The sequence below is a fragment of the Sarcophilus harrisii genome, chromosome 1, assembly GCF_902635505.1.
Source record: "Sarcophilus harrisii chromosome 1, mSarHar1.11, whole genome shotgun sequence".
Classification (NCBI taxonomy): domain Eukaryota; kingdom Metazoa; phylum Chordata; class Mammalia; order Dasyuromorphia; family Dasyuridae; genus Sarcophilus; species Sarcophilus harrisii.
Window position 1 is genome coordinate 161,566,342 of NC_045426.1, and position 25,762 is coordinate 161,592,103.

General features: G+C 34.9%; 1 protein-coding gene across 1 annotated transcript; it reads right to left on the reverse strand.

Annotated features, from left to right (window-relative positions):
* Positions 1 to 12,030: 12,030 nt before the first annotated feature.
* On the reverse strand, positions 12,031 to 23,393 carry BHMT (betaine--homocysteine S-methyltransferase). Its single transcript, XM_003759418.4, has 8 exons — positions 23,270 to 23,393; positions 21,842 to 21,974; positions 18,246 to 18,364; positions 17,435 to 17,626; positions 16,856 to 17,003; positions 14,844 to 15,026; positions 13,381 to 13,609; positions 12,031 to 12,320 (listed from the first exon to the last, which is right to left on the reverse strand). The coding sequence occupies exons 1-8, from the start codon at positions 23,300 to 23,302 to the stop codon at positions 12,137 to 12,139; spliced, it is 1,221 nt and encodes a 406-aa protein (XP_003759466.1). The 5' UTR covers positions 23,303 to 23,393; the 3' UTR covers positions 12,031 to 12,136.
* Positions 23,394 to 25,762: the final 2,369 nt, after the last annotated feature.

Consider the following 25,762-nt stretch of genomic DNA (forward strand, 5'->3'; position numbering starts at 1 on the left):
GGGCAAGTCACTTGACCCAATTGCCTCAGCAAAAAATAAATAAATAAACCAACAAATAAATAAATGCTTGGTAGAATTCACATTGAAATGCATCTGGCTCTGGAGACTTTTTTCCTCAGGAGTTGATTAATAGCTTGTTTAATTTCTTTTTCTAAAATGGGACTGTTTAAGTAATTTATGTCCTCCTCTCTTCATCTGGGCAATCAGTTTGTTTTTTTTAAGTATTCATCCATTTCAATTAGATTATCAGATTTATTGGCATACAATTGTGCAAAATAGCTCCTAATTATTGCTCTAAGTTCCTTTTCATTGATGAAAAATTCACCCTTTTCATTTTTCATACTAACAATTTGATTTTCTTTCCTTTTTCTGAACAAATTAACTAAAATACTACCTATTTTGCTGTTTTTTTCCATAAAACAAACTCTTAGTTTTATTACTTCAATAGTTTTCTTACATTCTTAATTAAATTTAATTAATTATCTATTTTATTTAATTAATAATTAGATTAATTTAAACACTTAATTAAGTTTTATTAATCTCCTCTTTTATTTTCAGAATTTTAAATTTGGTATTTAATTGGAGGCTTTTAATTGGTTCTTTTTCTAGCTTTTTTAGTTACATGCCCAATTCATTGATCTTCTCATTCTCTATTTTAAGCAAGTAAGCAATTAAATGTGTAAAACTTTCCCTAAGAAATGATTTGACTGCAACCTATAAGTCTCTTGGATGAAATTATTGATTGTGTCTATGACTTGTTGTTTCACCTACATATTCTTTAGGATTAGATTATTTAGTTTCCAATTAATATTTGGTCTATTTTTCCCTGGCCCTTTATTACATGTAATTTTTATTCTATCATGATATGAAAAAGATGCATTTACTATTTCTGCCTTTCTGATTTTGATTTTAAGGGTTTTATTCCATAATACATGGTCAATTTTTGTGTAAGTTCCATGTACTGCTGAGGCAAAAGTATATTCCTTTCTGTCTCCATTCAATTTTCTCCAAAGGTCTATCATACCTAACTTCTTAAAAATTCTATTCACCTCCCTAACTTCTTTCTTATTTATTTTGTAGATTGATTTATCTAGTTCTGAGAGAGCAAGGTTGAGATGCCCCATTAGTATAGTTTTGCTAATTCTTCTTGCCACTCTCTTAACTTTTCCTCTAGAAATTTGATGCTATATCACTTGGTACATGTTTACTATTGATATTACTTTATCATCTATGATACTTTTTAGAAAAAATGTAGTTTCCTTCTTTATCTCTTTTAATTAGATCTGCTTTTGCTTTTATTGATCTGAAATCAGGATTGCTACCCCTGCTTTTTTTTTTTTTTTTTAACTTCAACTGAAGCATAATAGATTCTGCTCCAGTTTTTACCTTTACTCTGTATGTATCACTGTTTTTAATGTGTTTCTTGTAAACAACATATCATAGGATTCTGGCTTTTAATCCAGTCTGCTATCTGCTTCTGTTTTATGAAAGAATTCATCCCATTCACATTCACAATTAAAATTACTAACTCTGTATTCACCACCATCTTATTTTCCCTAAGTTATAATTTTCTTTTTCCTTTCCTCCTTTCCTCTCCCCTAGTGTTTTGACTACTACCTCCCTCAAACAGCTCTTCCCTTTTACAGCCATTCTCCCTTTCTAATACTTTTCCCCTTCTTCTTCTGTTCTCCCTTCTATTAGCCTTTCCCTTTCCTTTCCTCTTTCCTTTCCTACTTCTCTATAGGGTGAGTTGTTTCTCTGTGAAGCTAAATATGTTTGCTATCCTCTCTTGGAGCCAAATCTTATGAGAGTAAGATTCACACAATGCTCATCCCCCTCTCTTCTTTTCTTCAATTGTAATATATTATTTTGCCTCTTCATGAGATGTAATTTACCCCATTTTATCTCCATTTTCTTCTTCTAATACAATCCCCTTTCTAACTTTAGTTTCTTTTTTATATCATCACAATAAAGTCAAATTATACATATACCCTCTAAGTTAAGAGGATATAGTATAAGTATATCCATAACAGAGATACAGTTCTCAAAAGTTAAACATATCACCTTTCCATATAGGAATATAAATTTTTTAACTTGTAAAAGAATCAGTTTTTTTCTTTTCCCTTTTACCTTTTTATGCTTCTCTTGAGTTGTGTATTTGAAGATCATATTTTCTATTCAGCTATGGGATTTTTATCAGAAATAAATGAAATTCATCTATTTCATTAAATGTTCATCTTTTTTCCTGGATTTAATTTTGCTAGGTAGTTGATTCTTGGCTGAAATCCAAGTTCCTTTGTCTTTCAGAATATCAAGTTCCAAGTCCTTCGATCCTTTAAACTGGAATCTGCTAGGTCCTGTGTAATCCTGATTGTGGCTCCTTGATATTTGAATTGTTTCTTTTTGTCTGCTTGCAATATTTTCTCCTCGATCTGATAATTCTGAAATGTTTCTATGATATTCCTTGGAGTTTTCATTTCCATGTCTCTTTCAGGGAGTCAGTGGTGAATTATTTCAATGGCTACTTTACCCTCTGGTTCTAGGACATTGGGGCTGTTTTCATTTCACAAATTCTGTTTTTCAAAGAATTGGTTTCTTTTTCCATTTCATCAAATCTATTTTGTAATGAGTAAGATGCTTTTTCCATTTTGTCATATCTATTTTTTCAGGAATTATATATTTTTTCCATTTCACTAGATCTATTTTTAAGGAGTTTTCTTCAGATAATTTTTGTGCTTTCTTGTAATATCTCTGAAATGTATTGTTCTCTTGTTGGGGTTTTCTTGGGGTTCTCTAGAAGCAGCCTTCATTTCAGTTCAGCAATCACCACAAGTGCAGCCAGGGATTAAGATCCAAATCCTTTATTGTCACTTTCCAAGTCTTATCTCCTTTCCTGCAGTCTGGTTAGCTTTCTTATAGTCCAGATCCTTTCTTATCTCCTTCCTGGGGCTTGGCAGCTTTCTGGAGAGCCTTTCAGTTTGGCCTTGGTTCTGAGAGCTTGAACTCCCGCCTGCCTTCTCTGGCTTCTGAATCTCCCTGACCTGAATCCTAGGTTATATATGCTCTCTTATCAAAGGTATGAATCTTGTAGAACTATAGTAAGTACTAAGTACATGTACTGAACTAGAGAACTGTTAAGCACCATGCTAAATAACCATTGTCTCTGTCAATTCCACTGATTTAGCACCTTGTTTCAAGTTCTGGCCCATAACACTTTGTTTTCCAAACTCTCCTGAAAAGTTCTCATTTCTTTTCCCCATTCTTCTTTTCACTCTCTTTTAAGATCCTTTTTGAATACTTCCAAGAAAGCCTTGTGATATGGAGACCAACTTTTATGACCCTTTGGGCTTCATCTGGAGACAATTTGCCGTTAGTATACTCAGGGTTTGAGATCTATTTTTCTCTATCTCCATAAAAGCTATCTATGGTCAGAGCTCTTTTTTTTTTTTTTTTTTTGCTCATTTTTAAAGGTTGAGGTCTGCTCTTAAAGCAAATGGGAGATTGTCCCAAGCTTCTTCTGCATGTATCAGTGGCTTCACATTGTCCTGGGGCCAGTGCTGCTGATTTCTTTTCTGAGTTGGGTGGACGTGGCCAAGTCCCTTATTTTTCTGGGTGTTGGAGGTTCACTATTTGCCTTTTACAGTTGTGTTGGATGTCTCACAGCTAATCTACTGATCCACTGGCTTCTGAATCAGGACAGAGTATCCAATGCTGCTGTATTTTGGCTAAAAGCTTCCTAGTAGATTTCCCCAGTACACAGACATTACACCACCCTGAGTCCCTGTGTTGCACTTGTGCTGGGACACTTTTGTCCTCCCTTTCCTTGAAACAGACTTTTTTTGAAGTTCTTCCAAAATATCTTCTACTAGAAATTTGCTCTATTCCAAATATTTGTGTGTTCTGCCTCTTCAGAACCAGTTCAGAGGCTTGATCTGGTGTTGCTCTGAGGGAAGCCAGGAAGAACTCAGACAAAGACCTTTTTAGTCTCCTTCATCTTGGATCTACCCCCAGATCTGGTTCTTTTCAACAGCAAGATGATTTAGGCCATTTCCAATGGTCTAGTAATGGAAAGAGCTACCTGCATCCAGAAAGAGGACTGTGGGGACTGAGTGTGAGTCATAAGATAGTATTTTTCACTTTTTTGTTGTTTTCTTTCTCATTTTTTTTCTTTTTGATCTATTTTTTTTTGTGCAGCATGATAATTGTGGAAATATTAACATAAGAATTGCACATGTTTAAGAGAAGATCTAATTCAGTTTCAATTGATCAATGATGAACAGAATCAACTATACCCAGAGAAAGAACACTGGGAAATGAATGTGGACAACTTGCATTTTTGTTTTTCTTCCCAGGTTATTTTTACCTCCTGAATTCAATTCTTCTTGTGCAACAAGAGAACTGTACGGATCTGCACACATATATTGTATCTAGGATATACTTTAACATGTTTAACGTGTATAAGACTGCTTGCCATCTAGGGGAGGGGGTGGAGGGAGGGAAGAGAAAAGCTGGAACAGAAGTTAGTGCAAAAGACAATGTGGTAAAAAATTATTCATGCATATGTTCTGTCAATAAAAAGCTATAATTAAAAAAAAAGAGAAATTAAACAAATACAGATAACACAAAGATGATAATTTTAAAAAGGAATTGCACATGTTTAACATATATTGGATTATTTGCTGTTTAGAAGAATGGATGAGGGGAAAGGGAGGGAGAAAAAAATTTTGATGTACAAGGTTTTATAAGGGTGAATGTTGAAAACTATGCATATATTTTGAAAATGAAAAGCTTTAATTATTTTTTTATTTTTTTTTTTTTTGCTGAGGCAATTGGGATTAAGTGACTTGCCCAAGGTCACATAGCTAGGAAGTATTAAGTGTCTGAGGTCAAATTTGAACTCAGGTCTTCCTGACTTCTTGGCTTTTATCAGCACTTTATCCACTGCACCATCTAGCTGCCTGAAAGTTTTTTTTTTTTTTTTTTAAGAAATAACAGAGTAAGAAAAACAGAAAAGAATACAAAACAAAATAGAATAGAGCAAAACAAAAGAGAACATTGTTATGTGCCCAGCAGAGCATGGAATGTTCTCAAAATAAATAGCAACAAATTACCTGATCAAGAAAGTATAGATATATTAGTAGAAAAAATTATATTCATAAGTGTCCATCTTCTTTACTTTGTTAAATTGTTCTTTGATTCTCTATTGTATACCTTATTTACTTTATTCTTTTTTCCCTCCTTTTATCCCCCCCCACTCCCAAGCAAGCTACAGTTAAGATACATTTATGTATACATATGTAGATATATACATACATGTGCATACTTACATACACATATACTTATATGTTTCCTATCCCTGTTGACTCTTTAAATTCTTCTCTAGCCACATCCAGCTACCCCAAGGAGTCCCCACTTGATGTTTCTGTGAAGCTAGTTCAAAGGTGTTTGTACTTCAGACTGGTTAATCCCCAGACCAGGGTTTTTCTTCAGATCTTCTCAGGTTATTTCAGGAGAACCTTTGTTCTGCTCTGACTTCTTCATTTTTTACCAGTGTTTGCCCTGAGGAAAAACATTCTGTTATTCTGTTTCTGTGAGAAATCAAGGGAGCTTGAAATTTACCAATCTACTCTGCCATTTTCCTAGAATCCTCCCCTTCTTAAAAAAAAAAAAAAAGAAAAATATTTTCTTTTCAAATGAAAAATCATTTCCCTGCCGCCTATTCTGCCTCCCAATTAAGAAATTAAAAACAACAACAACAACAACAACCTTGCTACAAGAAAATTCCTTCACTGGCCATGTTTGAAAAAAAGTTTCAATTCAACCTGTACTTTGAGTCCATCACCTCTCTAAAAATAAGTGAGTAGCATGTTTCTTCATGAGTCATCTGGAATTGTGGTTTGTCATTGTATTGATCAGAGAATTCTGATTTAGAAACACAAATCTATCTAGTAGTTTATCTCTATAAAGTTGTTATTGTTATTGTCTAAATTGTTCTCCTGATTCTACTTACTTCACTCTGAATCAGTTCATTCATGTCTAAAGGTTTGCCTGAAACTGCTCTCCCTTTCATTATTTCTTATAGCATACTAGTATTCCATCAATAATTTGTTCAACTATTTCTCAATTATTTAGAACTCCCTCAGTTTTCAATTCTTTCCTCCCAAAAAGGACTTTTTAAATTTTTTGGATATTTTTTGAGATATGGAATTGTCACTCTGTGCACACATATATAATATATATGGTTTCTTTTATTATAAAAGAAAACTGTTCAGAACCATTAGCACCAGAGGGCAAAGTTAAAATAGAAAGAAATCTCTGATGATTGCCAACTGAAACACTTAGGAATTTCATAGTAAAAAACTAGAGCTTCCAAGTTATAAAAATACAAGAAGCAATCATAAAGAAGGAATTTAGGCAGCACAGTAGGGATCAGGCAAGATTTTGCAGCAATTACTGAAAGGAGAGAACATTTTGTAATACAATATTTTCAAAGGTTAAAAAAAAAAATAAAGGCCTACAGCCAAGAATAACTTGCCCTGCAACTGGGTGTAATCCTTTGGGAGAAAAAAAAAATCTTTAATTGAATAGAATTCTTTGATGAGCAGGAACTGTGAAATACAAACATAGGAGTCAAGAAAAATCTAGAAAGATTTTTGAGCAATTTGAGGGATTAAACAAGGATGAAGTGCTGTTAGAATATAGTCAATGCAGGGAAAAGAAACAATATGATTTAAGAATCCTATTGTCTAAATTACAGGATCAGTTAAATGAGCAATGAGAGATCTGTAATTCTCCTACTTAGTCAACTCTGGTGACTTCCTCTTAACTCTATAATAAAACATAAATTTATTTGCTTAGTTTTTTTAAGTCTATTTTTTATTTATAATTAACAAAATATTTGAATTCCAAATTCTCTCTCTTCCTCCCATACCTTTCTCAATGAGAAAGTAAATAATATGATGTCAATTATTCATGTTAAGCAATATAAAACATTTCCATATTAGTCCTATTAAAAAAAAACTTGAACCAAAATAATAAAAAGCAAGAAACATAAAGAAATTGAAAAAAAATTATGCTTCAATATGAACGTAGAGTTCATCAGTTCTCTTTCTGGAAGTGGGTAGCATATTTTATAATGCATTGTTTGGATTTGTCTTTTTTTTTTTTTTAGATTCAAATGTAGGTCTTTTTATTTGATTTTATTTAAAAATTTTTTTTATGTTGTATTATATTTTTATTTATTTGGTTAAATATTTCCCAATAACATTTTTATGTGTAAACATATTTATGCAATTCTCTTGTTGCACAAGAAAAATCAGATCAAAAAAGGAAAGAAAATGAGTAAGAAAACAAAATGCAAGCAACCAGCATCAAAAAAGAGTGAGAATGTTATGTTGTGAACTGCACATTCAGTTCCCATAGTCTTCTCTCTAGGTGTAGGTGGTTCTCTTTATCACAAGATCATTGGAACTGGCATCACTCATCTCATTGTTGGAAAGAGTCATGTTCATCAGAATTGATCGCCATATAACTTTGCTGTTGCCGTGTACAATGATCTCCTGATTCTGTTCATTTTACTTAGCATCAGTTCATGTAAGTCTCTCCAGGCCTCTCAGGAATCATCCTCCTGATTTTTCCTTACAGAACAATAATATTCTATAACATTCATATACCATAACTTATTCAGCCATTCTCCAATTGGCATTGGATTTGTCTTGAATCATTGCCTTTATCAGAATAGTTAAGTTTAATCATCACTACAATACTGCTGTTAACATGTACAATGTTTTTCTGATTCTGCTCACTTCACTTTGCTTCAAGCATCTTGCTCATTATTTCTTCACATATTATTCTATATTTCATACACATATTTCTTCACATATTATTCCATCACATTTATATACAACAATTTGTTCATCCATTCCCTAATTGATGGTCATCCCCTCAATTTTCATTTCTTTGCCACTACAAAAAAAATTATTTTTTGTAATTTTAGCTCCTTTCCCCTATTCTTTGATCTCTTTGGGATACAGATCCAATAGAGGTATTGCTGGATCAAAGAGTATGTACAGTTCTTTGGGCATAGTTCCAAATCATTCTCCAGAATGATAGGACCAGTTCACAACTCCACAACTCATCAATAGCTCTATTTTCTCATATCCTCTTGAATATTTGTCATTTTCCTTTTCTGTTATATCAGTCAATTTGGTGTGTATGAGGTGGTACCCTTAGAGTTGTTTTAATTTGCATTTCTTTAATTACTAGTGATTTGTTGTTGTTTGTCCTTCATTCTCAAAGAGGACAAATGACATCAGGAAGGTGATATCTTGACTTGCAAATGACTTGGATTAAGTGTCAGGCCTGAAAGCCAGGAAGACTCATCTTCTTAAGTTCAAATCTGACCCCAGACACTAGCTATATGACTTCAGCAAGTCACTTTATTCTGTTTGCCTCAATTTCCTCATCTATAAAATGAGATGGAGAAGGAAATGGCAGATTGTACAGTATTAGTGATTTAAAGCATTTTATGTGACTATTAATAGTTTTTTTTTCTTCTGAAAAATTGTGTTCATATCTTTTAACCATCTATCATTAAGGGTCTGCTTGGCTAAGGTGGCTAAGACTTTTTATGACCTGTTTCCAACCTATTTTACCAGCTCATTAGGCATTACTTTCCCTCCTATATTCCACAATCCAGCCAAACTGGATTTCTTTTTGTTGCTCATATGTGACCATCATCAAACTGTTCTATATGAAAGGGAGAAACACTTTAAAGAGACTATTCCTTACATTAGGCATTAGAGATATAAATAAAATTGTAGTTCTTGTTCGCAGTTCCTGATGACAAAATGTTGTAGCCAAGTATGACACTGCCAGAACCAAGATTGACATTTTCTCTTATGTTCCCATGATCACCAAAGTCACAAGGGGATTCTTTCTTGTTGAACTGAAGACTTGAGATCACGGCCTTTTTCTTTGTTCTTTTTCTTCTCTCTAATAGATTTGCCCTCTAGTAACTTATTTACAAAGCTATTTAAAAAATCAATATCTGTTACCACAATGTGTATACGTAGATATCTAGAACCATTAGAGGGACACAGATTATTCCCAGTTTAACTCATTTTTAACACAAGGATCAGGGTTTTATAGTTGCCTGTCTCACCACCAATGTGACAGCCTGCTTTTTAGCCTAATGTTCAGGAGAAATCCTTAGTTTCAATACACCCAGATGTCCGTAATACAAGCTAAAGTTCCCTCTCCTAGCACCTGGAAAAATGCAGAAGTAAAATTCTTCCTGACTTGTTGCTTGGTTCCTTAAAATTTCCGGGTTAAAAGTACACTGCTAATTCCCTGGTATCAGTACCTCATCTGGCAAATTGTTATTTTTGTTTGTCCTTTGTTTTCAAAAAGGACCAGTGATATCATAGGTCAATGTCTTGATTCCTTGGTGAATTGGATTTAAATAAGGCTGTTTTATCTGAAGTCATTAGCCTCATTCTCTCTTTCAGAGTCATTGAAATTAAGCGACAGAACAAAAGTAAGGAGAGGAGATGATCTGAGATGCAATGGATGATCTTGGCGTCTTTCATGTCTGACCAAGTTCTAAGAACTATACAGCATCTATTGTAGCCACCCTTTGTGGTCCTTGAAAGAAATTATTCTTATCTATCCATTCTGCCAGGGGAAGTCTTCAAATGCTTGGGGCTACACATCCCATTAATTTACTGGCAAGTTGGAGGCCTGTTGGTGGTTTATATGGTTATATATGGTACAGTTTCTTGGAGCCACAGGTGAGAAATCGATGAAAATTTGGTATCGGTGGATACCAAAGGTGAATAAGCAACTCTGAAAACAGCTTGGCGAGCCCACACCAAAGATGCTAGTCCTCCATGAACACCCCATACACCTGGCAGATTGTAGTCATTTAATAAATGCCTTTGACTTGACTTGTTGGCACTTAGTCCAATACAATGCTTCATTATGAGAAGCTTCCCTGCTCTCACAGAGTCATAGATTGTAGAATCATGAAGTGAATTCAGTGTAGCAAAAAAGAATCTATAATTTTTCTTCCAAAAAGTCTTTGAAAATCATAGAAGATATGAATATCAGGCTGCAAATCAGATATGTGATGTAGCTATAAAAGGTAATATTGTAAACAAGTGAGACAAAAATGCGGGTGGGGAGCTATCTGTTAGACCTATCTATAAGGGAAAAGTTCACAAGAGACAAAAATGAATCATTTTGATTACAAAAATTTAAACTTTTGCATAAACAAATCTAATAGAACTAAGATTAAAAGAGAAACAATTGCACCCAGTTTCTCTGATAAGGGTCTCATTTCCAAGATATATAAGGAACTGATTTAAATTTATAAGCGAAAGAGTTATTCTCCAATTGATAAGTAGTATAAGGCTATGAGGACATAATTCTCATTTAATTCAATAGTATTCATTGTGTCAGGCATTTTTCTGGTGTGACAGATAGAAAGATTAATTGTCCTCAAGGTGATAACTGTGTATTTAAATGTTAGCAATTTGAATAAGTAAAGAGAGAACTGAGGTAGTTAGGTTGCTAGAGTGCTGGATCTGGAGTCAGGAAAACTCATCTTTCTGAGTTAAAATCTGACCTCAGACACTTATTAGATGTGTGACTCTGGACAGTCATTTAAGCCTGTTTATTCAGTTTCCTCATCTGCAAAATGAGTTGGAGAAAGGGGGGTAACAAAAAGAGGAATGCAACTTTTAAAATGACAACAAAAAGGGAGAATAAAAAGGGAAGAATGAGAAGCAGATATGTAGAGCAAGAGAAATAATACACCCTAGCATGTAGACACCCTAAGCATGAGAGATTTGAATTCAGTTCTTGGTTACTTCAAAACTGGCTGTCTATTCATTTTGCCATGTTGCTTTTCATGGAAATATTTCTGTTCCCTCTCTCTGTAGAAATATGTAAGATTCTTATATTGTATGGAGCTAGTGATGTGCCTATCTTTTTTGTAGATGGAAAAACCGTTATAGGGAGTCCAGATAATTTTTCTCCATAATTTGTACTAATAGCATTTATATAATGCTTTAAGGTTTGTAAAAGCAGCTAAACTTGAACTCCACTCTTCCTGACTTGTAGCCAATACTTCATCCACTGTAGCAATTAGCTATTGCTATTATATTTAGCATTTTATCAAGCTCAAAAAACAAATTACTAAGTCAACCTCACAGATCTGAAGTCATCTTCAGATGACTGAAAGCCACCTACTGGGAGTTGCAGGAACTACAGGAGGAGCCTTACACTAAGAAACAACCTGAGCAGGAACTGCTGGGAGCCCTATCTAATATGTAACTGTAACAGCTCATTGATGAGGGCCATTTCCACGAAATTAGTTTTTCTTTAACTTTAAATGAAACTGTCTTTAAATTTTGTGAACTGTGTTGCAAACAACAGGAGCTGGTGTGAGCATTGTTGATATGTTACATATGTATATCAATATATTACCATGATATACTAAGTAAATGACTTTTTACGAGGCATTTACCAGTTACTTACTACTTTTCAGGCATTCTACTAAGTGCTGGGAATACAAATACAAAATTTAAAACAACATCTATCCTCAAGGAGTTTCAGGGGATGGTGGATAAAGAGGGTCTGGGAAGACATAAGGATGCTAAGTGACATCTTATGGCAATTTATTGATCATTACCAAGAATGATAGTGTTGATTTGGTTTCAATTTCCAGAGCAGGATTCAGTAAAATTAGAGGTTTGGAATACTTGGCATTTGAAATTTTTAATTTTTTTCCCACTCCAGATACATTCAAATATCCATGCTGAAGGTGGGCCAGACAGATTGAGAGGAAAGAATTAAAATTAGATGTTAGTAGATGTCATCATACAAAAATTAGTAACACAAACCTGTCCATTTGCTGCATGTATTTCCTTATGTTTAAAGTATTCTAGATTGATTTGATGATCCCCCCCCAAATACTAAAAAAATGAGAAAAACCCCATTGTCACTAATAAGTAAACTCCAAAAACATTTTTTTTTTTGCTTTTAAGTTTCATTTTTATTCAATTTGAGAGCAAGTTTACAAATTGTGAGTGTTAATACACTCAAGCTACATAAGTACATGGATTACATTAGGCTATGAAGATTTGAATTTCTGTTTCTGAAAGAGTTCCTTTAGTTGCTGGTCAGTTGTAGCTTCCTTTTGCTGCATCAACTCAGCCGTTCCTTTGGTCACTCCCCAGGCATCAGGTCTGGACATGGAAGGACAGTATGGCCTACCAGAGGCCAGGGATAGAGACTCCCAATACTCTTTCCTTGCCCTGTGTGAAGAAAAGTGATTGTTGAAGAAATGAGGTTTTTTGTGCTTTTACGAATCCATTTTATGGTCTAGGTTTTAGGTAGTGATATATGATGCACACTTAGGTAAATTTGCTAGTTTTGGCAGATAAAAGTTTGTATATTTGTTTTCTGAGCAAACTTTGGTTTGCAATTCTAACATAATGTAGGGATCAAAAATTAGCTTAAATATTTTTCCTACATGAGTTATGATTAATTAGATATTTCCAATTGACATAATATTTTTTATGAACATATCAATACATCCTGAGTTTGAGATATCCATATCTCCAAAACATGTTGAAGCCTAATCATTGTGGTAACCTTTGCTTTAAAAAATTAAGCTCTGGAAGATACTTTTTCTATTCTGGATAGAACACCAGAACTCAAAACTAATAAATATTCTCTTGTTGATCTTTTTCATGACAAGGAAATATTTTTTGAAGTTAGAGAACTTGAATTCAAATTCTGCCTGTGACTAATGGCACTTAAATCTTCCTGGGCTTCTATTTTTCTCATCTGCAAAATTGATGGTGGGAAGTGGGTGATGAGATAGATTAGCTGGCTTCTGAGATTGTTTCCAACTCTAAATTATGATCCCAATATAGGGCCATGCAATTAAAAATTAATTAGTTTCTATCATGCTCAAATCTTCATAACCTAAAATGTTCCCATTAATATTTGAATGTCCACTCTTTGCATGGCAATATCAAAGTATGCTAACAGTATTCAATTATGACTTTTTGAGAAGCCTAATGGCCTTGAAATCTTTGATAGTCATTTTCTAAAGAAGTTTTTATGAAAATGGTTCCATGAAATAAATTGGATCTGGTAAAGGGGCAAAAATATAGCAGCAATGTCTCATGATCATCTAGTAATGAAAAACCAACATTAAGATATAAAAAGATGTGTTTGTATGGGGTTTTAAAAGTTGTCCAATAGTTTTCCAGAGAATCAGTTCTAGCATTCATTAGGCCAGACCTGGTCACCAAAACCCTGTAAATAATTTAAAATAAGGAAGAGAGAATAGTCAAATGTACTTACCTTGCTCTAACCCAGGGCTTGGTATGCATGTTCAAACCACTCCCCCAGCTGCCATGCTTTTCAGAAGCATCAGGCAGGAAGCCCCTTTGAGGAGCCAGCTCCTCAGCTATTGCTCTGATGTGATAAGGCTCAAATCCACAGCAGCCCCCGATGTATCTGACACCCAAATTGTAGGCTTCCCTGGCATATTTTTGAATATCCCATCTGGTAGCAACTCTGGGTTCCAGACCTATAATGGAAATGATTTTATTTTAACTTCAAAAATATCCTTAATGAGGATGAATCTTAAAAAAAAAATCTAATAAATAAACCAAACCTAGTTACCAAAGCCAAAAGCATGACTAAAGAATCATTTTTAATGAATTACAAATTCATTAGTCAAATGCAGTTAACTAACAATTGAAACTATTTTCAAATTTCTTCCCTATTTCTCCTTCCTAGGATGCTCTTATGATAAAGATGAGAAAAAAGAGAAAGGGGGCTCAGGAAAACCTATCAGTAAATTGAAAAAATGTGACATTGTACTTCATATGCAATGATCTACATCTATAGCAATGTTCTCCATCCCTGTCCCATCTCCCCCTGACTTTTATAAAAGAGTCTGGGAAAGAGTTAAGCCATATTTATTAATTTGTTTTGGAGGAAATTGTGGCTACATAACTTGCCTAGGGTCCTACAGTTAGTAAGTGTCTAATATCAGATTTGAACTCAGTCCCTGACTCCAAGGTTGGTATTCTATTGCACCACACAGTTGCCCTAAATTTATGTAATATTCAGTGATAAATTTCTTTCATTTATAGGATTATTGATTTAGACTTAGAGAGGATTTCTGGCCATCTGGCACAATCCCCTCATTTTACACATAAGGTGCCAAGGTCCAGGAAGATTAAATAGTTTCTCTAGGGTTACCCAGGTAATAAATAACCAAGTTGGAGTTCAAATTCAGGTTCTTGGAATTACAATCTAGTTTTAATGTATCACTTAGTTGGGCAGAATTAAAATTATCCTAGCTATATTTTTTTCTTCTAGATGATCCAAGAAATACTTATTTTTCAAAGGATAAATATTCTGATATTTTGTAATTTTCCCTTTTCATCTTATTTTAATTGATCACTCAGTCTAATATATTTTTTTCTCTCTTTTTCCATTTCCACTCAATGCAATGGTCTGGATAAAGTGGAGAAAAATTTCAGTGTAGGGTGGGATGATAGAAGCAATAGTGTAGTGAAAGAATAGTGGACTTTAAATTAAAAGATGGTGGGTTCAAATCCTGCCTCTAAAACCTAGTAGCTCAGTGACCAAGAGAAAGTCACTTATTCTGAGTCTCAGTTTCCTTGTTCATAAAAATGAGATTAGTATAACATTGTTCTACTTTATAGAATTACTATAAATCTAAAAAGACAGCAAGAATAGCTTTATTACTACTGATTTTTGAAATAGATTGTTAGCATCCCATATCTTACCAAATGGAAATTCTGGAAGATCGATAAATCCTTGTTTACCACAGTCTGGAGTATGGTAAGCCAAAGGCTGTGCCATCAAGTGGGCTTTTAATCTGGCAGCCTCCAAACCCTCTTTCATGAGTTTCACAGTTTTTAAACTAATTGTGGGGTCAAAATGGCAGTTCACACCAACGATGGAAGCTCCTAAAGGTGGAAAGAAAAACATTTTTGACATTTTTCCTTGTGTTTTAGGGAACATCTTATCCCTCTTATCCTGCCATTATTCAATAGTTTAGGAACATCTGAAATGCCTCTCAGTGTGAGCAATTCCCACCCTGAGGTATTTCAGGTCTCACCAGACAGTTTCATAAGAGGCAAAAGTCCTGAAATTCATTCCCCATTGGCCAGCCCTCTGTTGAGGAATGAGCTAGGAATGTAGTCCAACCTGGTCCTAATGATCACACTGTTGTCAAATCTTTTCATCTTGGTAGGACTTTCCAGGTTAGTTATTTAGCAAGCATTTATTAAGCCCCTACTGTGTTCCAAACACTGTGATAAGTGCTGAGAAAATAAAGGCAAAAACATAATCTCTGTTTTCAAGGGGCTCTCATTCAAATGGGGGAAATGACAACATAAAACAGTGGCTTTTGCTATGGCCATGGTAATACAGAATAGAAAATTAGTGGGGACTTTTCTGCCAGGTTCAGAAATCACCTTGAAATGATCTTCAAGGAGGTATCTGGGCCAAGATTTTTATTCTCTACATTGGGAAGTAATGGCTCTATGTAAGACACCTCCTTAGTTGTTGGAATGCTCTCTCTATAGGTATGGATATACTATCTATATTTATATATGTATATATATATGCATGTGAGTATACATACATGTGATTATTATAGTATATACACATAGACACATATAACATACATATGTGCATACAGCCAACGTAAAATAAACCCATATACATGCACACATATGAATACAAATATTTGTAAATAAATGTGTATATATGTATCTATCTATCTATTAAATATATATGTCTATCTATCTATCTATAATGGGAAGCATAGCTCAATAGAAGACCCCCCTAACTGCTAGAATACTTGTATATATACACACCCATGTATGTATAAACCCTAGATCAAATATCTCCTTGGAGAAATGTATTTATGTGTCTATGTATATGTATATGTATATGTGTGTGCATGTATACTTAGCATTCATATATATCATATATACATATATATAATAGTGTATACACACCCACATATAGCATATAGAAATATGTAGTGATATATAACTATCTAAAATATAGAGAGATTACTATATAAATATAGATGGATCAATGTCTATGTATAAACTAAATATATGAATATAACAGCCATAAATTATACATATATACATATATATTTAACATATATGTGGTAGTATAAAGAATAGTATAAAAATCTAGCGTCTTCTACCACTTACCCTATATTCATAGTTAGAAAATCAATGGTTATAAATCTTTTAAAATAGCTTCTAGTTGATACCCATGCATATCCTGATATAGGAAAATATAAATCTATGTTAGGAAGATGATTATTTCCCAAAGGAGACCCTTTTGTACTTAAAAGATACATCTCATAAAACAAGATATACTCATGAATAAGAAAATCCAGTTTAGACTTTGGGACACTGACTTAAAAGCCACTAAAGTCTGGAAATTCATTTGGCACAAATTACTGTGGCTTTTACTTGCTGTCTTAAAAGAAAACCATGGGTTTAATTAGGGAGTGATTCATTAGGAATGTTTCTACCACTGACACTGATTTTCCACCTCCTAATTACAACTGAGTTTGCCTCTTAATAATGATGTGAGATCCTGAAAAGAGCACTCCTTGGTTCTGATTTTCCTTGCAGCTAAAGCAAGTACAGTGTTTCATCCATCAAAGTACATTTTTTAATGACATCCATCAAAAGCATTTTTTCATGACATCAAAAGGGCTTGACATTTCTAAGATTTGAGTGCTCAGATACATGTTGCTGCTTACCTGCTTTCACTAGCCGCACTGCGCATTCTCCAGGTGACACACCATGCAAATCTCCTTCTGGGCCAATGCACATTGTAGCAGCCACTGGCTTTCCAGATTCTTTTAAGGCTTCAACTGCCCATACAGCTTCTTCAACATGCTCAAAATACTGAAAGAAAATTTGGTTTAAATTCAGTGTTCCCCTTATTACCCAAGAGAAAACTTGTAAAAGACTGCTGCTTTTTAGCTTTCTATTCTATTAGGTCAGGATTTCTTAACTTGGGACTCAGAAACTTTAATAAAAATATTTTGGTAACTATATTTCAATATAATTGGTTTCCCTCATAACTTATGTATTTTGTTTTATGTATTTAAAAACATTATTCTGAGAAAAGGTCCACAGGCTTTCACTAGACTGCACAAGAGTCTACAGCATCAAAAAAGTTCACAATCTCTGTATTAGCTCTCTTTGAACAAGCTTTATAGAGGGTTATAAAAATAATAGGAATTCATTAAGTATTCTATACAAAGCAGAAGAATCAGACCAAATGACCTGATCTTGAGTGAGCTAGTGAACTATTATCTGGGGACTGTATTTACCTCAGCAATCAGAAAGTCCACCTTCTTTTTTATAAAGACCTCTAATTGTTGACGGAAAATTTTTTTCACTTCAGTTTCACTCTTGCAACTCAGGTATGATGGTGTCTGACTAACTCCACCAGCAACCAAAGCATCACCTTCTGCAGCCACCTCTAAGGCAATATCACAAGCAGCTTCATTCACTTTCTGCCCCTAAAATGAGAAAAGCATGTATTATCATTGAATTTCCATTGGGAATTAAAGGTCTTATTCCATTTTATAATTAAGAAAAAAGAGCCAAATAGAGCGTCTCAGGTTGCATTTGAACTTATGTCTTCCTGATTTATAGCAGTGCTATTCATGAAACCACCTAGCTGCCACCCTCCTACTTTGAAATGATGATCTTTTGAACAAATAAAGACAAAACCTAGTTTGTCAATGAGGAGGAATGGCATTCATCTAAATTTATATTCCTTTGATTACAGCAGACATTTCTTTTAGAGTTTAATGTAGGGCAATAGTACCCCATGTAAAACAATAAGTAATAGATACTGAGATGTAAATGCCATCATTGGCATGTTTTCCGCCAATGTTCAATATATTCTTATTTAATGACTAGTTTTGAGGCACTTTAAAGTTATAGAGCTATTTATTCACACACACACACACACATACACACACACACACGCACACACACACACACACACACACATATATATATATATATATATAATTTCTGTCATTTTCAAGAGTCCTGAAAAGTACCAATGTGGCATGGGTATTCTAGAGGTATCACATCATTTCATTAATTTCACAAAGGGATCTTACTTACAGATATCTTCTCTGCAACATAATTTCCTCTATTTTCTAACTTATCCTCACTAGCATAGAAGGTGAAGGTTTGCATGACATTTGAGCCTGCTCGGAGGAATTCCCGATGAAGCTGTCTCACTGTAAATGGAAATAAAGTGGAATCCTTTTCAACAATTGTTCACTAATCATTTCATCACTTATAATTTGAGGCACAGAATTTATTAACCAACAACAACCAACAGCAACACCAAATAGAACCAATGAAATATTAGTAACATTTATAGTTTAGAAAGTGATTTCCACATAAAATTTTATTTGACTTTCATAGCTTGTGAGGTTATTCTTGAAGGTGACATTCTCCCTCTTTTACAAATGAAAAAACAGGAGATAAAGTGCCAGCCTGGAGTAAGGAAGAATCATCTTCCTGAGTTCAAATCTGGCCTCAGACAGTTCTTAGCTGTGCAGCTTGTGGCAAGTCACTTAATTCTGTTTGCCTCAGATGAGACAATGTAAAATGAGCTGGAGAAAGAAGTGACAAACCACTCCAGTGTGCTGGCCAAGAAAATCCCAAATGACTCACAGAAGAGTCAGACATGATTGAAAAATAACTGAGCAATACCCTATCTAACAATTTTGTAGGACCTAGTTCACCTGATTCCAAGTTTCTAGAATTACAATTGTATCTTGCTATTTCCATTGGAAGTAAAATTCTCAGTTTCTAGAACACTTGGAAGCAGAAGGAAGTCTCCTGCCCTCTCAAAGTCTTTTCCAGTCCTACCAGTCTAAACTTCTTCATCATAAGACTCTGGAAGCATTTACTCTAAAATCCTAGACACCTATTCAGTTGTACCCTCAACATCGGAGGAGAACCTTTTTATTTTTAATTTTTGTTAAAGAATCAGAATGTTCCTGAAGTTCTGCACCAAATACTAAACTGCTAAGCAATACTCCACAAGGTTGTTAGCACCGGTTAAAAATGACTCATGTATAGTGCAAAGTACAAGTATTTATATGTATGGGGATTCATGACTGTGAACAGGAGTGGAGACTCTGGGGGCAGCGGGGAAACCCATGAAAAGTTGCCTTCATGTCCTGTTGCTTCATGTCCTGTCCCTCTGGGACAGGAAGGAACATGCTCTAAATACTAAAAACACAAAGCTGCATTACCTTTTAAAAATACCTTTTTGCTTACATCCTTACATCAAACAGCTAATATCCTTCAGCTTTATGATTTGTATATAAAATGCCACAGGTAAAAGATTTATTATTATTTATTCTTCCCACAGAATGAGAACAAAAATAATAGTGTGATTTTTAAGAATTCTAATACAGGCAAATGCAAATGTTTTATTTGTTTCATAATTATTATGAGACTTATCATCATATCCAATTATAAAGTGAAGAATCAATTTAAAACCTGCTTCATTTAAATTTTTATTATTATTCAAAATAATAATTTAATAGTAAATCATTGTATAAATAAATAAGTAAAAATTAATAATTGAATAACTTTATTTAAAATAAATTTATTGTTATTCTAAAATCCTACAGAAATCACTGAATAGACAAAGGCAAGCTCTATATAAAATTTTAAAAATCAACAAATTTACTTTAAGATGATAAAAGATGCTTACAACCATATCATCATCTAACATTAAGAACAATGTAAACCAGAGGGAGAATGCCATATAGCAATGCATCATAAGTCTTGCACATCTCCTGATGCACATACTCATCTATTTCTGGCAAAGGAATGCAGAAATAAATGATAGTGCAGTAGAATTTACACTATTTTCATATTCTAGTAGGATTTCTCTAAGGACTGTCAAAACAACTAGTTGCTTTTAAGTTACAGAAAAGAGTATCTCAGGTACAACCAAAGAGCAAATGCTAAATAGAAATAATGTCTGCATGGATATATTCATATCTGAAATGGCATATACCTAACTTTAAGCCAAAGTAATTCTATTTTGGTTTTAACAGGATTCATGTAGTTTGCTAAGTAAGAGTATGCTAATGTGGGAAAAACTCTTGTTTGAACAGATATTTCTCAACCATAGTTAATTGCCTGAACTATAACTATAACCATTATAAGTATAACTACTAGCCTTTCACTTTTCCCTCTGCCTTCCATTGGGTAATCCTACTCTTTGAGTATTGAGTCCAATACTTTGATTCCTCAATTCACTCCCAAACCATTTCTTCTCCACTAGTCTCCAACTCCTCCAACTAGTCTCCTAACTTCTCCAACTCTTTCCTCTTCTCCTCATCTTGGAGAAACAATTCTTTTTCTATTTATCCTCTGTATAGCTTGCTTTGCATATAGTTGTTTGCATGCTATTTTTCCCATGAGATTGTAAACTCCTTTAGGATAGGAACTGTCTTTTACCTTTTTTTTTCTCCCCAGCACTTAGCCAGGAATCATTTTCATATTATGAAACTAACTTTGGCTAGTCAACCTCTCTCCTTGAAATTCCATGGCAGGATCTTCCCCTTGCTCTATAGTAGATTACATTTAAGATTCCTAACCTCAACTTTACATCTGTTCACCACTATGTTACGAACACTTCCTTCCTTCCTTCATCTCTTATCACTATCTCAAAACTTTTACTCAGTATATCTGGAGAAGTCTGGAGTACCAACAAGTTGTGTGTGTGTGTGTGTGTGTGTGTGTGTGTGTGTGTTTTGAGATTTGTCCAGAGTCACACAGATTCTAAGTATCAAATGTCTGAGGTTGGATTTGAATCCAGGTCCTCCTCACTCCAGAATCTATGTTCTATCCATTGCACCACCTAGCTGCCCCTCTTAATATGTTTTTTAAAGTTAGGGATTAATGTGAGGCTGGTGTCCATGATCTAACATGTAGGGAGACAATCAGGTTACCTTGAATAGAGTTGATTAGATAAAAGTGAGAATTTATGGGTGACTAAACAAGAGGAAAATGATTAGCTAAAAAGTGCTAATTAGTTTAAAATGTTGAATTAGTTATTAAAAAGTATTGATTAGTCAAAAAAACAAACAAACCTCGAACAGTGTTTCATTGTTCTTTTGGAATTTCTTCATTTTCCTTTAGTCACTTTTGTCCTCCTCTTTTCTAATTTACTAAATTCCTTTTCATATAACAAGAATAAGAACACTAATAATGGCTAATATTTGTATTGCAGTTTATGCTTTGTAAAACACTTGCAAATGCTATCATTTGATCCTCACAACAACTTGGGAGTTATTATTGCTTTTATTGCCTCCATTTTATAGATGAGGAAACTGAGGCAAATAGTGCTTAAATAATATGTCCAAAGGTAATGTACGAATTTGGATTCAATACTCAGATCTACTGTATGTCAAATCCAGACCTCTCTACATAACACTGAACAGAAAAGACCAGGGTACCTCTTGGTCCCATCCAATCTGGACTTTTCTAGAGAAGCTAGGAAAGAGATGGTATCCATGGGATTTTCTTTCTACAGTATCCAGTGTAATGCATGGTAGACATCTTCCTTCCCTTTTAAAGGTTAAGAAAAGGACATGTACTTAGCAAAGGAAGGATGTTGTACACAGGATAGAATCTTAATGGTCAAGACCTACAGCACTATATAGCCATTTCTATGAACTGACCTGCTTCTGGGTGTTCAACTGCAGCTTCAGGAGTCCAAGGTCCAGCTTTCACATATCCTCTTTTCTCAAGGGCAAAGACAAATCCCCCATCTCCAATTACAACCTCTCCAGCATCCAAACGTTGGAGAATTCCCTAAATACAAAGGGGGAGGAATAAAACAAAATGGAGTTTTATCACATTTCCTGAAAACAATTTCCATATGTAGTTATTTTTTAGGTTTTTTTGGTAAAGATTTGTAAAAAAAAAAAAAAATGTACAAATTTCTTCTTCTTTTTTTTAAAGTGTGAATTGGATTGCTGAAAAAAATGTAGCTACATATATGTTTATAATTTTTTGGAAAGTATCTTCCGATTAAGAAATTATAACATCTCAACCCTTTTCTTTCCCTCACTGCTTTACCAATTGCCGCCAAGAAGTCGATGTTCCTCGGACACAACCACAAGGTAACAGGTGGATGGAAGGAAGTCATGGGACTCTGATTTGTGCTAGAACCACCTTCAGCTTCCTTCTAAACACCATCGCTAAGGTCAACCCATGCCCAACATCCCTGCTCTCTGGCTAGCCCCGTTGCCAATCTGAATGAGAAGATCAGGAAATCCAATTTCTGAGCTTAGATCTTAACATCAAATAACAGCGGCGGTGTAGCTCTAGGAAACTTCTAATTTCTCCTTTGGTTTTACAAATAGAAAAGTAAAGAACAGAGAAGAGAAGCCTCCGATGAAAACTAACTCTCTCTCTCTCTCTCTCTCTCTCTCTCTCTCTCTCTCTCTCTCTCTCTCTCTCTCTTTCTCTCTCTCTCCCCATGCCTCTGTGTGTGTGTGTGTGTGTGTGTGTCTGTCTGTCTCTCTCACTATTTTCTGAGCTTCCATCCTGACAGTATCTATATTAGTGGCTAGTTTGAGAAAATTTCAGCCAAACATTTCTCCTACCTCAGAGGTGTACTTATTTAGATCGTCTCCCCATTTCTCCCCGCCAACTCCCCAGTCCCAGAGCTCTTGGTTTCTCCTCGCATCAGCGACAGAACACCTTACCTCTTCCGACCTCCTCAAATCAGCAACCGCAAATTTACCTTTTTCTCTGCTTTGCGTCGGGAAGAGAAGCCCTAGCCGCCAGATCATAGTACATCTCTCTGCTTTCGAGGAACTATGATACATTATGTCTACCTCCACCTCCACCCCACCTCTGTACCTCGGGACGTCTGGAAAGATTCCGGAGCCTCAAGATTTGAGGATTTAGAAATAGGGGGATGCTGAGGGGGTAGTAGCTGAGTGTGGGGCATCTAGAGCTCAAAACCAGAGAGACTAAATGTGCTGGTGGGCACTCTACATGGGAGCCAAGAGAGGAATGGGACAAACGGAGAACTGGAGAGAGACGAGATAGAGTGAGCACAGGAGATAGAGGGAGCTGGTGGATCAAGCGGAACTCACCCTCTTCACTTTTTTGCCTCCGGATGGTACCATCTCTCCGATACCTGTACAAACTGCTTCTCACTGGGTTGGGCCCGGAGAGTTGCCGCAGTCTGGGCTGGCGAAATAGAGAGAATTAGCCTCCAACTGGTCTGCATCCTTATACCTTTCTTGTGGATGGGCTGAGTCTCTTTGCCATGGGGTGGGACCTCCCCTGTCCAACACCAGCAGTAGGTGGAGGAACACGCCCCCCCCAATCTCCTCCTTAATCTGACTGAGGGCAAAATTTGTTTAGTAGACACCGGGCTCAAAAACGCTTTGGAAAAACAGAAATCCAAGTAGGCATTATGGCAGAACTCCGGGGCTGCAATAGTCAACATTGCACAAGACCGGAAGGCAGCAAACATTTTCCAAATCTCCCCAGACTAACGGTTGCCAATCAACTGAACTGGTATTTTTCGTCACCCCTTCGTGCTCCTAAATTTCTATACGAACTTTTATTATATAATTTTAATTACACATTGCTCACCTCACAGTTTTAGTATCTAGAGAGACCAGGTTTAGGCTGTTACACACACGAAACTTCATTTCCTCGCTCAAGGATTTTGCATTGCCTGTAGCAATCCCTGGAGTGAATCTCAACTTTCTTTCAAGGCTGAGTTTAGACTTTTACCTTTACTTGAAGCCTTTCTTGATACACGGGTCTCATTCAGCGGCTATTGCCTTTCCCCTAAAAGCCTTTACATAAAGGTGTGATCAGTGAGGCAGTCAATAGAGTTGGCTACCGATATGGCACATTTCAATATGGTATATAAAGCAATCCGATATATTAATAGTAGTTAATAATAGCTATTTCGATGGAAACCAAGTAAGATCTGTGTAGAAGTGTCAACTGGCTGCATAAACAATAAAGCCATATTTACCCCCACGACTGACCTTGTACCATCATACTCAAACATGTCTTGCAATCTCAAATATTACATCTGGCAATGAGAGTCATTTGCAGTGGTAACATGCAATGACAACATGCAATTCAAAAGGACAGTTCTATAGTGACTCCTAAATAATTCTATTCTAAATTCTTGTTTCAAAACCAATAGTGTCTTGGAGGAAAAGAAAGAACATCTGTACATAGAAATTGAAGGTTAGAATATACTATTTTGCATTTCCATGCATACCAGGAAGGAAGCTGCTCTAAAACATAATGGAGCAATACTAATTTAGTAATGATACTACTTACCAACCCCAACTTAATTTGATGAAATATTGGGAAAATAAATCAAAAGACTGAAAATACAACTATAATGGGCAGCTATAGGTGATAAAGTGGATAGGCCAGCCTGGAATCAGGAAACACTTCTCTTCCTAAGTTCAAATCTGGTTTTAAATACTTGTGTCTGATTCTGGGCAAGTCACTTAACTATGTCTGACTCAGTTTCCTTATCTGTAAAATGGACTGGAGAAGGAAATGGCAAATTACTCCAATGTCTTTGATAAGAAAACCCCGAATGGGATCACCAAAAGTTGGACTCAAACGGAACACACAAATATATCCAAATCAGTTGTAGTACAGAGGATCTAGGTTCAAATCCTGCCTCTGATACTTATTACCTTATGTGCTCTTGGGAAGTCATTAAAACTCTATCTACCTCAGTATCTTTATCTGTAAAAACCAGGAGGTCTAGCTCTAGACCTATGGTCCTTTGTCTGTTTTTGATAAATGTGTTGCTCTCTATAGGTGTCTTTAAAAAATTTAAAATATTTTTAATTTCTTAATTATTTAAAGTGAAATATCTAATAATATACTACATGTTCGGCCAATATATGTTGGATTTGATCAGACACCATACCTTGAAAATTTTAACCCTTTCATCTCTGCCATTTCCATTTTCTTCTGATTGGTAACTATCCTCCATTCGTATTCCACTATTTTAGGCAAGGTTCAGTTGTGTTTCCTTTCACTATTGCTTCTTAGATATATTACACTCATTAGAAGGTATCACCTTCCCATGGAATATATCTGTCTTTAATGAGAGCCTTCAATTTCCTAACCAAAGGTATGATTCTAAGGGCAAAATTTTGGCACAGGAACAAGTTGATTGTAGAGGTTTTTTTTTTTTTTTAATGCATTGTATTTTATTATTATATATGATTTCTTTTTAATGAAAGCTTTTTATTTTCAAAACATATGCATGGATAATTTTTTCAACATTAACCTTTGCAAAACCTTGTGTTCCAATTCCCCCCTTCCCTTTCACCCCTCTCCTACATGGCAAGTAATTCAATATATGTTAAACATAATAAAAATATATGTTAAATCCAATATATGCATACATATTTATACAGTTATTTTGCTGCACAAGAAAAAATCAAATCAAAAAAGGAAAAAAATAAGATAGAAAATAAAATGCAAGCAAACAACAACAAAAAGAGTGAAAATACTATATTGTGATCCATACTCAGCACCCACAGTCTTCTCTCTGGGTTTAGATGGCTCTCTTCATCACAAGATCA